This window comes from Mus pahari, chromosome 17 (genome assembly GCF_900095145.1).
Source record: "Mus pahari chromosome 17, PAHARI_EIJ_v1.1, whole genome shotgun sequence".
Lineage (NCBI taxonomy): Eukaryota > Metazoa > Chordata > Mammalia > Rodentia > Muridae > Mus > Mus pahari.
Genome location: NC_034606.1, coordinates 45540375 through 45555319, shown reverse-complemented (window position 1 = coordinate 45555319; position 14945 = coordinate 45540375). Strand labels below are relative to the sequence as shown.

General features: G+C 46.7%; 1 protein-coding gene across 1 annotated transcript in view; it reads left to right on the top strand.

The window, feature by feature from the left end:
• The window catches only part of Enthd1 (ENTH domain containing 1), a 105377-nt gene extending 99883 nt beyond the window's left edge, over positions 1-5494 (top strand). Inside the window, exon 6 of the mRNA XM_021216941.1 lies at positions 4776-5494. Coding sequence (XP_021072600.1) covers positions 4776-5359 — 584 coding nt within the window. The 3' untranslated portion in view covers positions 5360-5494. The remainder of the gene's footprint in view (positions 1-4775) is intronic.
• The last annotated feature ends 9451 nt before the right edge of the window (positions 5495-14945 follow it).

Here is a 14945-nt window from a genome sequence, read left to right as displayed (position 1 = left end):
CTCTCTCTCTCTCTCTCTCTCTTACTTTCTCTCTTTCCCCCTGCCTTTCTACAATAAAGCTCTAAAACCATAGACTGTCTCTACTCATCAAGGCCTACCGTCCTTGGACAATGGGATAGACTTTATTCTAAGGAGCTGTGCCTAATCTCCCGTCAGAAGGCCTTCCTACACTACAGCCATGAACCGGACTAAGGACTCTCACCTTCGTGGGAACCTCTCTCCCTCTGCCCTCTCTCCCGTATCTCCAGGGCCTAGAGTGTTGCCCTGGGGCCCCTGGTATTGGGAGCTGCCCCTTGTCCACCCCCGATATGTGGGGTCAGTGGCTTCACACAGCCAGATGCCCACCTGGGCAGAGTGGAAAGCATCCCGCAGTCCTCCAGTATCTGCCTGCCCAGAGCACAGGAACTCTGGCCAGACACGTGCTCTCTCCCTCCCCCTTCTTCCCCTACACCCACAGCCCCATCCCCAGTAACTTGTTGATAGCTGAGAAATGTACAGAGCTGGCCTCACCCCTCACCTGGGCATAGTGGGAGAGCTGTCCCTGCCCCTCATCAGCTGCAGCACTCGGGAGAGTGGGCCCTGCACCTCGCCTGGGCAACAGGGTACGAAGCTGGCCCTGGTTATGGGGGTGGGGTAGGGTTACTGGTGAGCCAGCCCTGAGTACATTAGAGCAGTAGTTCTGGCAGGCTGACCAACTCAGATACCTCTTAGGCCCAGAACCAGGGCTTTGAGTTGACCCACCCCAACATCTACCCCATCGATGAACTGCTGGAGTTCATGAAAGAGCCAGTCCTACAGATCCAAAATTACAGGATCTCCATGACACAGGGCAACAGCAGGATGTCCAAGAGGAGTCCCAATGAGGTTTCAGTATTGATAGAGTAGCAGAACTGTAATGCACATTTGCAAACAAGGAAGGATAGACATAGGGTGTACTGTGAGACACACTGTGACACTACAGCTGCCACAAAGAGATTTTTTTTTCCTGATGGGGGGGAGGTTGAAAGAGTGGAGGGCAGGTATAAGGGGAGGGAGAGATGAGTGGGGTTGAGGTGTATGATGCGAAATTCACAGAGAACCAATAAAAAGTTACAGAAAAAAAAAAAGCGGTCTGGAAAGATGGTTCAGTAGATAAAGTGCTGCTGAAGCTTGAGGCTCAGAATTCAGACCCCAGAACAGGGATGTGACAGCTCACATCTGTGATCCCTCCCCCTGTGTCTGTGTTGAGTTGGGAGATGGAGAAGAATAACCTGGCAAGCTCACAGACCAGCTAGCCTGAGCACAGTGGTCAACAAGAAGCCCTGCATCACAGTGGAAGGAGGGGACCCCCAGCCAAGAGTGTCCTCTGACCTCCCCACGATTGCACACATGCTGGGCACAGCAGAAATCGAAGATAGTCCAGCTGCTCTGACGTGCAAACCAGAGGGGAAGAGAGAGAGAGAGAGAGAGAGAGAGAGAGAGAGAGAGAGAGAGAGAGAGAGAGAGCGCAGTCACTGATGGAAGCCTTGAGAAAACATTTGAATCTGAAGGAAATGAGTTGCCTGATTAAAACTCACTTTCGCTTGACCTCAGTCGATGAAAACTGCCCTACTTCAGTGCGCAGCATTGAGGATTCCAGCTTGCTGAGGACGAAGAGGAAATTTACTAATACCTCAGAGATGCAGCAGGCTCTGTGCCATGAATAAGAAATCAAACAGCAGGTCTGGAGAGGCGGTCTAGAAGTCAAGAGTACCGACTGCTCTTCCAGAGGACCTGGGTTCAATTCCCAGCACCCACATAGTGGCTCACAACCGTCTGTAACTCCAGTCCCAGAGGGTCAGTGCTTTCTTCTAACCTCACATACATGCATACATACAAACAAACACCCATACACAGAAAATGAAAATAAATCTTGTTCAAAAAGAGCAGAATGTCTACAGCTTATCATTCACTGGAAATAGGAAGAAGGTGGACGATCAAACAAGAAGACGGCGGAAGATGGCCTTCAAGAGTTAGTGGTCCACCAATTGCCATGCTCCTGTGGAGACCTGAGTTTGGATTCACCGAACTCACATAAACCACACATGGCAGTGAGCTCTGTAATTCCTGTGCTTCGACGTAGAGATGGGAAAAGAAGCCCCAGAATCTCACAGGCCAGCTGGTCTGCTGCACAGGACTGTGAACAAAAGACCCTGCCTCAGACAAGGTGGGAAGGTGAGAACCAATGCCCTCGATTGCCCTCCGACTTACACACTCACATACACACACAGAGAGAGACACAGACACACACACACACACAGAGACACAGACACACACACACTCACATACACACAGAGACAGACACACATACACTCACATACACACACACAGAGACACAGACACACACACACTCACATACACAGAGAGAGAGACACAGACACACACTCACTCACATACACACACACAGAGACACAGACACACACACACACACACACACTCACATACACACACACACACTCACATACACACAGAGAGAGACACAGACACACATACACTCACATACACCCACACAGAGACACAGACACACACACTCACATACACACACACAGAGAGAGACAGACACACACACACATACACACATAGAGAGAGACAGAGAGAGAGAGAGAGAGAGAGATTTTAAGTTTTTAAGTCCACAAGAAAAGATTTTCTGTCTAAAATTCTTTCTGCAAACTGTCACTAAGCCTGAAGGTAGAACAGAGCACTTTTAGACATGAATATTCCAGTGTTTTGCCTCTTGGGCTGCCTTGCCTTGGGCCTGCTGGTGACTGCACTATCCCCAAATGAAAGCAAAACAAGAGAGAAGAGGACACGGAAGCTGGAGAGCAGAGAGCCAGCCCAGGAAGTGAAGGATGTGGTAGATGACAGCTGCAATCCAGCACAAAGCACATGAACACAGGAGTCCAGGGCCGCAGTGAGGTCTTCATCACCCAGATGCCCACTAGCATGGCACCACCCTTCCCAGCCCGGGACAGAGTAGCTTGGATTAGCCTGACCCAGATTCTCCCAGGAGCACGGCTGGCCTTGAGCATGCGCAGTCCCTGCTTCCCGGTCATCCCTGTGGCCTCACCAGCCAAGAATACTCTTGGCATCCAAAAACAAGTTTTGTGATTGGAACTTTCCCTGAGAACTGGAGATGGGCCTTGAAGAGCTTAGAAGCAAAAAATAGAGAGTGGCCACCTGCCCTGGCCGGGTTTTTTTTTTTTATGAGTTCTAGTTTAGTTCAGAAGAGACATGAATATGTAGTGAAATCTACCAACAAAGCAAAGTCGTCCCCCCTCCCCCCAGTGCTGAGTGGCAGGCTTCAGCTTCCCTGCTGTGCGCCTGGCGGAGTAAATCTTTAAAGTAGCAAGTTCAGAGTGAATCACAGACACCTGAGGGCTAGATTCCAACAATTTGTACCATGTATCCAAAAATAAATCCGAGTACGTATTCCAAGAGGACGGAAAGAAAGGTCCTGTGTCCAAACATGTTTGGGAAACACTTGGGTAAGATGCTTGAGGGCTGGGGATGTAGCTCAGTGAGTAGAGTGGTTGGCTAGCATGCACGAAGCCCTGGGTTTGATTCTCAGGCACCACATAAACCTAGTGTTGTGACATGCCTGTAACCCCAACACTTGAGAAACAGAGGCAAGAGGATCGGGGGTTCAAGGTCATCCTCTGCTCCTTAGTGAGTTTGAGGCCAACCTTCTGTACATGAGACCCAGCAAAAGAAAAAACCCTAGATTTCTCATTATTTTAAATGTGCTAATGGACATAGTTAACCTAACGGGAGGTATAGCGTGCAGTGGGCAGTCTCACATGGCCGCAAAGCCCTGTTTTTACAAAACACCTGCTTTTTTAAAAGAAGGATATATTTTATTTGTGTAGGTATTTGGCCTACATGTATGTACATATGTGCCTGGTATCCATGGATGTCAGAAGATGGGGTCAGATGCCCTGGAACCAAAGTCACTGATGGCTGTGAGCCGCCATGTGGGTAACAGGAACCAAACCTGGGTGTTGGCAAGAGCAACAAGCGCTCTAACCACTGAACCATCTCTGCAGCCCCAGCAGCTGCTGTCTTAAGGAACACACTCAGCAGAGTTTGGAAAACCAGGGTAAGGTAGATCGGAGAAGACATTTGACAAGGTTTTTGCCTGAAAGAAGATTAAGTTCTTCTCAAGCCTTTAATTTTTATGAAACAGGCCGAGAGAGGTTATTCATGCCGCTCACAGATCTTGGGTGAGAAGAGCGGTAACGGTGAGCTACCCAGGTCTGCGCCAGAGCCGGGCTGGACTCAGTCTTTATTGTATCTGACCACAGAGAGGAAAAGATTCGTGAAGCTCACTGGAGTCGCTAGAGTTTATTTTGTTATAATAATATCTGTATGGAGAAAAAGATGAAAGGCCCCCGTTAGGGCATTCTCTGCCTTTCTGCGTCAGATGCCTACAGCAAACTCTGGCAGGCGGTGGGGAAGATTTAACACCTTCCTCTCGCGGACAAGGTCTACACTAGTGTAAAAATATGCTGGGCAGGGTTTGAAGTCAAGATGAATATTGATCATCCTATTTTAGGTTCATTTCCGTGGCATTATTGGCATATAAGACATCTCTAAATCTGTCTTGGTTTCCTGCTTTGGGTTTTCAGGTTTATGAATTTTTAACTCTTAAAATCTGAGCTGGGTTGAGCCCTCTCAGGTAGGTATTTACACAGCACAGTTGTTGTAGTTATCACTCTTGTAAATGTTACATATCTCTCTCTCTCTCCATTATATTTTAGTCTCCGCCGCCTCAGAGGTCGCATCTTCCTTTTCTACTCTGTCTATATCGCCTCCTGACTCGGCCCATCCAGAGAAGTTAGGCCGGTGCTTTATCCCGGTTATGGGCAGCTCTTCCTTCTGGACTCTGCCCCAGCCACAGTCACCTTCTGACCCCTTCACAGACCAAAACAAGGCAGCCAAGGTTCGCCACCCTTTTGCTCCCATGAGCACAGCATCTTCAGACGATGAGGAGTACCCCAGTCCTCCAGATAACTCCGATTCAGCCATGAAGAAGTCAAGTTGCAGCCCCAGCAGCCGCCGGGGAGCATTTTCCACCCTAACTAGAGCGCACTTTTCCAGGCCGTCCCAGGCTAGCTTTCGGGAAAGCACAGGCTTGTCCAGGGACTCCGAATCCCGGGCCATCCGCACTCTGCTAGGCGAGGTGAAGAACGCTGTGGTTCGGCTTCATGACGACCTGAGCCTGGTGATCCAGGAACTCGGTGTCATCAAGAGCCACCTAGGCAACCTGAGTGGCTGCAGCCTAGCAGTCAGCGAGACCCTGCAGGACCCCCAGCCTCCCAGGGGGAGCCCAGGCCCGGTCTAGCCACCTAGCCATTTTGCTGGAGCTCCAGGGTTCTGCTGTCCACTGACCTAGAGGGTTCCTTGCCGTTGCTGTGGAGACAAGAAGGCAACGACTTCATTTTTCATTGTCACGTTTATTAGCACCGCCTTTCAAACTGACAAAGCCATGTGGGGTTAGATTTTTTTCTAAGAGAAAGAAGTCACTTTTGATCATTTTAGGTTTAGATATGGGTTCCTTTGAAACCGAAGGGTATTTCTGCCATTCTTTACATTTCTGAACTTTTTTTTTTTTTTTTTTTTGGTTTTTCGAGACAGGGTTTCTCTGTATAGCCCTGGCTGTCCTGGAACTCACTTTGTAGACCAGGCTGGCCTNCTCACTTTGTAGACCAGGCTGGCCTCGAACTCAGAAATTCACCTGCCTCTGCCTCCCAAGTGCTGGGATTAAAGGCGTGCGCCACCACGCCCGGCTTACATTTCTGAACTTTATCCCTAGTGAAGTAAGCCTTAGTGCAAGTCTTGGGGAGACTCTAAAGTGCAGATAGCTGTTGGAGGGCTTCTGGGTGCGCAGGGGAACCAGGAGAAACCCTGGCTCCCCCTCCCACCCCTCCCCAGTGCTGATGTAGAGCTGCCACCTTTCAAGTTGACGCCCCACAAATCAAGGGCCTGAAGTCTCCTCGGCTGCCACAGGGTCAGGAGTGAGGCTGAGGCAGGTAGGATGAGGAGTGCGCGGGGGGGGGGGGGTTGTTTTTCGGGTTTTTTTATTTCGATTTCCAGAAAGTTCCGGTGCTTTTCTTTTTTCTTGCATTTCATAAATAAATTTGATCTTTTCAACTTACTGTATATTTTTATAATTCATTAAAACAACTTTTCAAACAAAAATGTCATCTTTGCTCTTAGACAAGCATGACTTAGTTTGAATGTTACAGACCAGCGCTTCCCACCCAAGTACATGCTACAGACGTGTTGGTTTGTTTGTTTGTTTGTTGTGGTATTGGGATGGAATCAAGAGGCCAGGTCAGTGCTCCAGGCAGTGCTCCACCACACTGCTTACGGCAGGGTCAACTGTGCCCAGGCCCTGCTGGCCTGAGAGATTCTGCTGCCTCCCCCCTTTCTACCTGGTCTCAGCACAGCAGTGCTGGGTTCCAGCAGGGCTCCTCTACCAGGGTGGAGAGAGAACCAGCTCCTGGAAACTGACCTCTGAGCTCTACATGCCCCTGGTGGCCTGTGTGTGCCCTCACTCACAGACACAAGTGAATGAAGCTTTTAAAGGGGAGCCGTGAAAGGGCACATGTAAATCTACTTCACGGGTTTTCCATAGGTTAATGCTTTCTGAAGGTAATGTCTTTTTAGCTTCCCCACATTTTTACTTATTTGCACACATGTGTGGGTGTGGGTGTGCATGGCACTTGTGAGGGTCAGGGGACAACTTATAAAATGACAACTTATACTCAGTTCTCAGGCTGGAGAGATGTCTCAGTGGCTAAGAGCACTGACTACTTGTCCAGGGGTCCTGAGTTCAAATCCCAGCAACCATATGGTGGCTCACAACCATCTGTAATGGGATTGAATACTCTCTTCTGGTGTGTCTGAAGACAGTGACAGTGCATTCACATGCATACGATAAATCTTAAAAAAAAAAGAAAGACTCAATTCTCTCCTTCCACCACGTGGGTCCCAGGGATTGAACTGAAGTTGGCAGGCTTGGCTGCAAGTCTCTTTACCCACTGAACCCTCTCACTAGACCTCTTGAAGGTATTTTCAAGTGTATCTTCAGTAAGAACAGTAAACAGATGTTCTTACTAAGAAATGTAGAGATCTTGTGGTCAGAGTGACAATAACAAGTTAACTAGGACATAGTAACTAGTAACATAGGGCTAGCAAGTCTGCATCCTATGAAGTTTTAAAAAGATGGAGATATAATTCCTGTACCAAAAATTTTGTCCTTTAAGGGCCATGACTTAACAAGGCTAAACAGCTATCATCTACTTCTAGAACATTTTTCTCACAACAAAAGACTGGGGACCCCAGTACCTGGGCAGATGCTGTGCCTCTTCCTCTGCCCTTCACTTTCCACATTGTTGCTACAAGAAGCAGTTTAAAGAAAGGAGGGCTTATTCTGGCTTATAGTTCAAAGGGAGGGGGAGGGGTTGCGGGAGGCAGAATCACTATTCACATTGTATCAGTAGTCAGAAGAGTGCAAAAGGAAAATGGGGCCAGCTCCCACCCCACCCCCATTTCTCTCAGCAAGGCTCTACTTCCTAATGGTTCTACAACCTTTGGAAACAGAGCTACTATCTGGGGACCAAGTAATCAAACACATGCACCTGTGGGAAACATTTCATGTTAAAACCCCAAACCTTTCTATTGTGTAATAGTTTCCTCCTAGATAAATCTTCATCCTGTAGGGAAGCTCCTTAATGCTCAGGATGTTCTAAAGAGAGGTGAAACATTTCATCCTGGGGAAAGTTCACTACACTCAGGAAGTCCCTGAAACTGATCAGATTCACTAGGCATATATAAGCAGTTAAGACTGCTGAGCAGTACTCTCAGACAAACAGAGATCATCATCTCAGCAGAGATGTCTTGAAAGGACATTATAACCATCCAAGATGCCTGCAGGCTGTGCAGTGAGCTCCAGGTTCCTAGCTTTGTGCTGGGGTGAGCCTTCACTTCATTTCTGCCCATGTAAATAACCCCTCACCCATATTCCTATAAGTAATTCAATAAAACTCATTGGTTCATCAAGTTAGACTTTAGTAGCATCCTTATTTTGGTCTGTTGCTAGTCACTTGTCTGAGGTGAGTAGATGTTTATTCAAGTCTCCCCAGGAATAATATCACACAACACCCTCTCTTCCAAATTCTTGGCAACCAAAATGTATTGTCTGCCTCCACGATATTTTATATTAATGAAATCATATAGGCATCCATTCAGCCAACTGCATACATCCCCAGCTCAGGGAAGATTCATAAACATGAGGGTCCATGTCTTATTTCATAAAGCATCCTATTTCAGCATTCATCAGTGTTGCAGCACAAGCCAGCATTTCATTTATTTACATGCTAAAGTAACATACATCATTTGTAGATAGCACATGTTGTTTGCCCATTAGTCATCTAGTTTGTGTCGCTTACACTTTCTTGCTGTTAGGAATCTTGCCGCTGCAAACACTTTGAGACCATGTGGTTCAGGTCCTGTCCTGGCTTCTGCTCTGCTGCTGTGATAAAATGCTTTAACTTGAAGAGATAAAAGGCTTATTTGGCTCACACAAGTCCATCCACACAGAGAAGTCAAGGAATAAACTTGAAGCAGCTCATCACCTCAGACAAGAACAGAAAGAGAATGCAGGCACGCCTGGCTGCTTGTGCTCAGCCCTCTCTCTACACTTAAACACCCAGGATCCAAACACAGGAGATTTTTAGGATGGGTCTCCCCACATGAATTAAAATGATGAAGACAGTTCCCCCTAAAGACATGCCTTCAAGCCATGCTGATCTAGGCAGTTCCTCATTGAGACTCTAGATTGGGTCAGGTTGACAAAACCAGTCATGACAGGTTCTTTTATGTGTATACCATGGAGTATAATTGCTGGTTCAGAAAACACCATCACACTGGCTAAGTAAATCAAGATCACAACCGAAGAATCCAGAAAAATCCAGGCTAATCCCAGACTTAACTTCTTCATTAGGGATGGTCATTTCCCACCCTAACTCTGTCCCATGCTAAACTACCTACTTTAATAGCCACTCAATAAAACTAGGAAGGTTCTAGACCCCACAGCTTCTATTAGGGAGAAGGGAAGTGGAAAGTTGAAGGCTCTTTGGAAAGTTAATTGGATGGTGTTTTGCTGGGGCAAACACATGAAAGGATGTTTCGCTTGAGTGGACACAGGTGAGAGGCTAATGCAGACTAGATAAGGAACATTTAGCTGAAGCAGACACAGGTGGAAGGATGTTCTGCGTGTGAAAGGACAGGTGATGAAGGATTCTTGGCTAACAATCCATGTATGGGTCCACCTTACATTGTGTGGTTGAGCTGCATTCATCAGGACTTCGTAGAGAGAAATGCACCAACAAACTTCTGGTGGTGTGTTGCAGTTTCTTGCCACTTCCAAGGACTCTGGCTGATTGGCAGAGTGATGACAGCTGAGACAGATGCACGTGCTGAGTCAAGACAGGTGGTGAGGCAAGCAAGACCCATGGGGGACATGTGATGTTTGGAGGTCAGTATAAAAAGGGCTCAATGGACAGTGGCAGAGGCTGAGCTTGGCTTGCTTATAGAACTAGCTGTATAATGCTTAGGCTGTCTCTGCTAGGCTGTGCCACCAATGCTGATTTGTGTTTGCTATCCCGACTCTACCAGACTGGACTGCTGGTGCATCTGTGAAACATTTGCAAGTGGATCGAGCTGTCACTGCTGACCTGTGAACTGAATTGCTGGTTTCCTGACGATGCAGATAGGATTTGCTCCAAAGAACCATTTGTTACACAGGTCCACTTCCCACATATCCTTTCTTTTCTACTACCTCTGGTGGGTGGTGGGCTAGAAGGGAGGTTAAAGCGTTTAAGAACCCTCATTAAAAATAAGGTTTGAGAAAATTAAAGTCACAGAGAAGCGGTTTCCAACTAGGTGTGATAACATAGTAGTCCAGCACTGAGAAGGCAGAGGTGGAAGGGTCTCAAGTTCTAAAGGCCAACCTGGTCTACATTAGCTGAGTTCCAGGCTAGCCTATGCTCTATAGTGAGACCCAATCTCAAACACATAGACAAGACAGGTGTGTATGGGAGGGCTTACCTGGCAATTAGCTGTGTTTGAGAACCTGTTCTCATATCTCTGCACCAGATCCTGGGCATATGCAGAACTTAAACCAGACACACCATTTGCCCTCAGTTTGAGTTCTAAAGTTTGGATGAAGTTGATAAGATTAGCCAAATCCTCTTCTCAAATGTGAAAGGACACTGCAGATACTGAGGAATTGGGAAATTTTTGTTGATGAAAGTTAACCATGGAGCTGATGAAATATGAAATTCCAGGACAAATGCTCTCAGAATATGTTGGGCACGTAGAGTTGTTTGTACATTAAAATAAAATGCTAAGAAGACACCAGAAGGCCTGGATGTCTTTATCTGGGAGCTCCATCCACAGAGTTCTGGATATTACTCCCCTTTTTGTTGTGGCTCAAACACTTCTCAGTTATACATTATTAAGAAACAATAGTGCTAGGAGATGGTTCAGTGGATAGAAGTACTTGCTGCTCTTATAGAAAACCTGGGTTTAGTTACCAGCACTCACATGGCACCTTACAGCCATCAGTTCCTCCACTGTCAGAGGATATGGCGCCCCCTTCTGGACTCTGCAAGCGATGCATACACATAATGCACACACATCATCCATTACAGACAATCACTCATAAAATAAAAAGGAAATAAATCTTAAAAAAAAGAAAAAAGTATAAAATCAAAACACACCCTTCCTTCCCCATTCATATCCCCCAAAGATGCTGCATCAGGATGTTGAACAGGGGACCCCACAAGTAACTGTGAGGTATTACAACACAAACCACCTCTTTGTGAAACACCCTCATTTATCACGTGCTTACTAGATGCACTTACTGCATTGTCACTTCTAATTATAACTAGGTTCTACATAGCTCATATATTTTAATACAACCATTTGCTAATTAGTATAATTAATAAGCACTTACGTGAGTTTCTATTTAGCCAACTCTATTAAACCAGTAGGGAAAACTTGGCTTAAATCAAGAGAGGATCTATTCTGATTGACTCTGCAATTACCTCATATTAAAAATACTTCATGAGATGTTACTCTCAGAGTGTTTTAGTCTGAACTGGGGATCGTATTATAAAGCAGTTATAAACATATTTTACAGTTTGCTTACTGTCAAACTACTCATGTGCTTGTTCTTTAAATATTTATAAAGCACTGTAAGGTGTAGGCAGCTTGCCAGACATCAGGACACAGTGTGAAGAAGATAGATGAGCCCCTGTCAGAGCTTCAGCGCTGTGGCCATTTGAAAGGGTGAGTTGGTAGCTGGGTTCATTACATGGTGCCTTTGGATCTAGGGGCACAGGGTGGTGGGGCTGGGCTTGGTACAGGGCACAGGGAGCATGAGGGGGTTCAGGAATATCACCCAGAGGGACTGTAGTCCTCATGGAATCTGGAAGAAGCAGGAAAGCATCCAGCAGGGGGAGGAGGGAGACAGAACTTTCTGAGTGAAACAGGAAGGATATTGTACCTGGATGGTGGCAATACGACAGTGGAAGCCTGAATGGAGGATACGCCAACAGGAAGGTCAGGAGTCTGAGCACGTCCACAGTGGCCACGCTGTTGGTAACAACAAGGTTGGCCTTTACACACTCAGAAAAGGACCGAGTAACAAGTACAGGCATCGATCGTACAGAAAATGTCACAGAAACTCAGGGGTGAGTGGGTTTCTAAGAACCATTCTCAGGCTGAAAAAAAAAAAAAAAACCTGACTCTGGGGAACGTTTGCAGAGGCCTTGCTGAGTAACCTTCCTGCCAAATGAACTCACCGTGACCATGGTGTGCCCAAGTGGGCACGGAACCCTTCCGTGTGACCATCAGAGCAACTTGGAGACTCTGTAATGCGTTTAGTATTCTGGGTGCTCTTCTCAAGGCTTTACTGTATTTTCAACAAAGTGGATTCTGAGATGTGATAAAATGGGCTTAGAGATATGGAATTGAGAGGTTTTTATTTCTTGCAGAAGACCAGGAATTTGACGAGGCCAAGTACATTGTTGTTACGGCAGACATATGCGCTGCCCCTTATCAGCAGGCAGGCTCCAGGAAAGAGTAAATTGGCTCCGAAGAAGCTGGGTTTTCAACATGATTTTGTTTGGTAATTTCGAATTCTGTTTTCTCACTGATGGTGCAGAAAGTTCCCAAAGATATGGTAATTACTGCAGAAATACGGCTGCTGGCGTTTGCAGCTATTCAAACAGTAAAATTCCATTATAAAACACCACAATCTATGCGGTCGATGATGCTGAAGTTCAGCATCTGTCCCCTATGCCATATACAGATTTGTCTGTCTGTGCAGGCATGGGTGTGGTGGTGTCTGTGCATGCACATGTGTGTGCTGGGGAGATGGGGGTCAACCTCAGATGTTCCTCAGGACACCCTCTTATCTTATTTATTTTACGATAGGCTCTCTGGCCAGCGCCTCAGGCATCCCCCTGCCTCCCTTAGGCGTACATCATCGCACCAAGCTTTGTTGATGTTATTTGACAGTTTTGTACAGGTGCATAACATATCCTGCCTACTTCCCATACGCTCTCGCCTTCCTGTTCCCATTAGCCCTCCCCGCTCCATTCCTACCAGTTCCTTATCCACATTCATGACTTTCAGTTTTCTTTTGTGATGCATTTAGTTTAGCCAGGGCCATCTATGTGACCGCTGGATGGGAACTAGTCACTGGAGTCTCTTCGGTCATCACAACTGAAGACAGTGACTCCTTGTGGTGGTATGAACAAGAAATATCTTCCATAGGCTCACTTTTGGAACATTTGGTTTTCAGTTAGTGGTGCCATTTGAGGGGGGTTAGGAGAGTTGCCTTTAGGAGGAAGCGTATCATAGGGAACAGGACTTGGGAGTTGATAGCCTGGCCCCACTTCCAGTTCTATCTACTTATCTATCTATCTACTATCTATCTATCTATCTATCTATCTACTTATGTACCTACTTATCTATGTATCTACTTATCTATCTATGTATCTATCTGTGTATCTATCTATCTTTTTATCTATCTACTTATGTACCTACTTCTCTATGTATCTACTTATCTATCTATGTATCTATTTATGTATCTATCTATCTATCATCTATCAGCTTTGTTCTTGTGGTTTAAAAAGAAACATGATCTTTCAGCTCCCTGCTCCTGCTGCCATGCCTGCCTCTCACTGCCGTGCTTCCCAGCCAGGGATCCCTAACCCTCTGGATCCCTAAGCCCCAGTAAACGTGTCCTTCTCTAAGTTACATTGGTGGTAAAGTTTAATGACCGCTGCAGAAAAGTAACTAAGACACCCACCTCCCAGAACCTTTCAACAGCCAACAGTTCAGCAGGGAGAGGTTGGATCTCCCGAGCCCACCCCCCATCCATCCATGACAGTTGACTAACCCATTCTGTACAGACCCAGCACAGGCAACCCCAGCTGCTGTGAGCTCCTGCTCGAAATGGCTGTCTAGCCCAGGTGGTGGCATTTAACAACCTGCTTCCTATGCTCTGGTTCTTTCCGTCCCGCCTTTGCAGTGTCCCTGGGCTTTGCAGGAGACGGTATGACCGTCTTATTTAGAGATGAGCACTCATCTGCCACCTATTCTCAGCACCTTATGCCGCCAAGAGTCTCTGTACACCACACTGTTCCCTGCAAAGAGGCTTCTCTAAGGAAGTCTGAGGGTAGTATTTGTCTACGGGTATAAACACACATATTTAGAAGGTAATTCGACAGTATGTAATTTAGAGAAACAACAGTGCTCAGTTCCCCCTGGGGCCTATGGTTTCCTCCACCGTGGCTTAATGGCCAGGTTTATAGCAGGCATCAAATCCAACCAGAGAGCAGTTGGTTGTCCCCAGAGTCCCAATGCCACTACTACACATGGACACACCTTGCTGGTCATATAGTTCACAAGGGTTGTACCACTACTACACATGGACACACCTTGCTGGTCATATAGTTCACAAGGGTTGTAGCTGGGTCCCACCACTGATGCCCTTTCTTTTCCAATATCCTGGACAGCACCTTCTGGGACTAGGAAAGCCAAGAATACATGGATTCTTAGACCAGCTCTTTCAGACACACACTCAAGTGTATCTCACTTCAGACATGTTTTAAAAGTCTTAATAAATCACATTTTTAATTCAGTTCCAAGATAGTAGGTTCCCATATGGCTTTATCGCACCTCCTTCATTTTGATTACTCCCCACCCCCACTCCCCAGTCACATCTGTCCCCTCCTCGGTTAAACCTTTCCGCCCCCAGTACTCGTGTGCCTGGCTTATTTCTGGGGACTCTTTTTAGGCTCTCTTCCTATAGATGTACCATAACCCAAACCCTATCGTGTGGAGGAGGAGACAGCCCTGGTCTCCAGCCTCAGCTGACCAGGGGGACAGAAGTGAGGTACGCCCTGACAAAGCAAACACATCCGGTTAATATCCAGGCGCTGCTTTTTGCCATGTTCTACTGAGTCCATTCAAGTTCTTACACTAATTACACAATCAGAAATCTACTAAATGATACTTCTATTAACATCCCTGTGCCTGATAGTCCATTTGCTAACTAAAAAGCCGTTAGCACATTCCAAAGTGGCTAAAGCCATGGTTAACAGAGGGAGGACGATGGGGTCTATGGGGTTAGCAGAGGGAGGACTCACTGGTCTGCGGGGATGATGGGGCTTCTGATGACCCACACTGATTCAGTAGCCATAGAAGACTTGGCTCGTTGTGTGCTCAGAGGTGACTATGTGTGGGAAAGCTGTCTTTGAAGCTGTCATGAAGGCTGTTCTGACTCTGGGCCCAGCAGGACCAGCCCCATGGAGGGAAGCTGGGTTTCCGAAGGGGGCAGAAAGCAC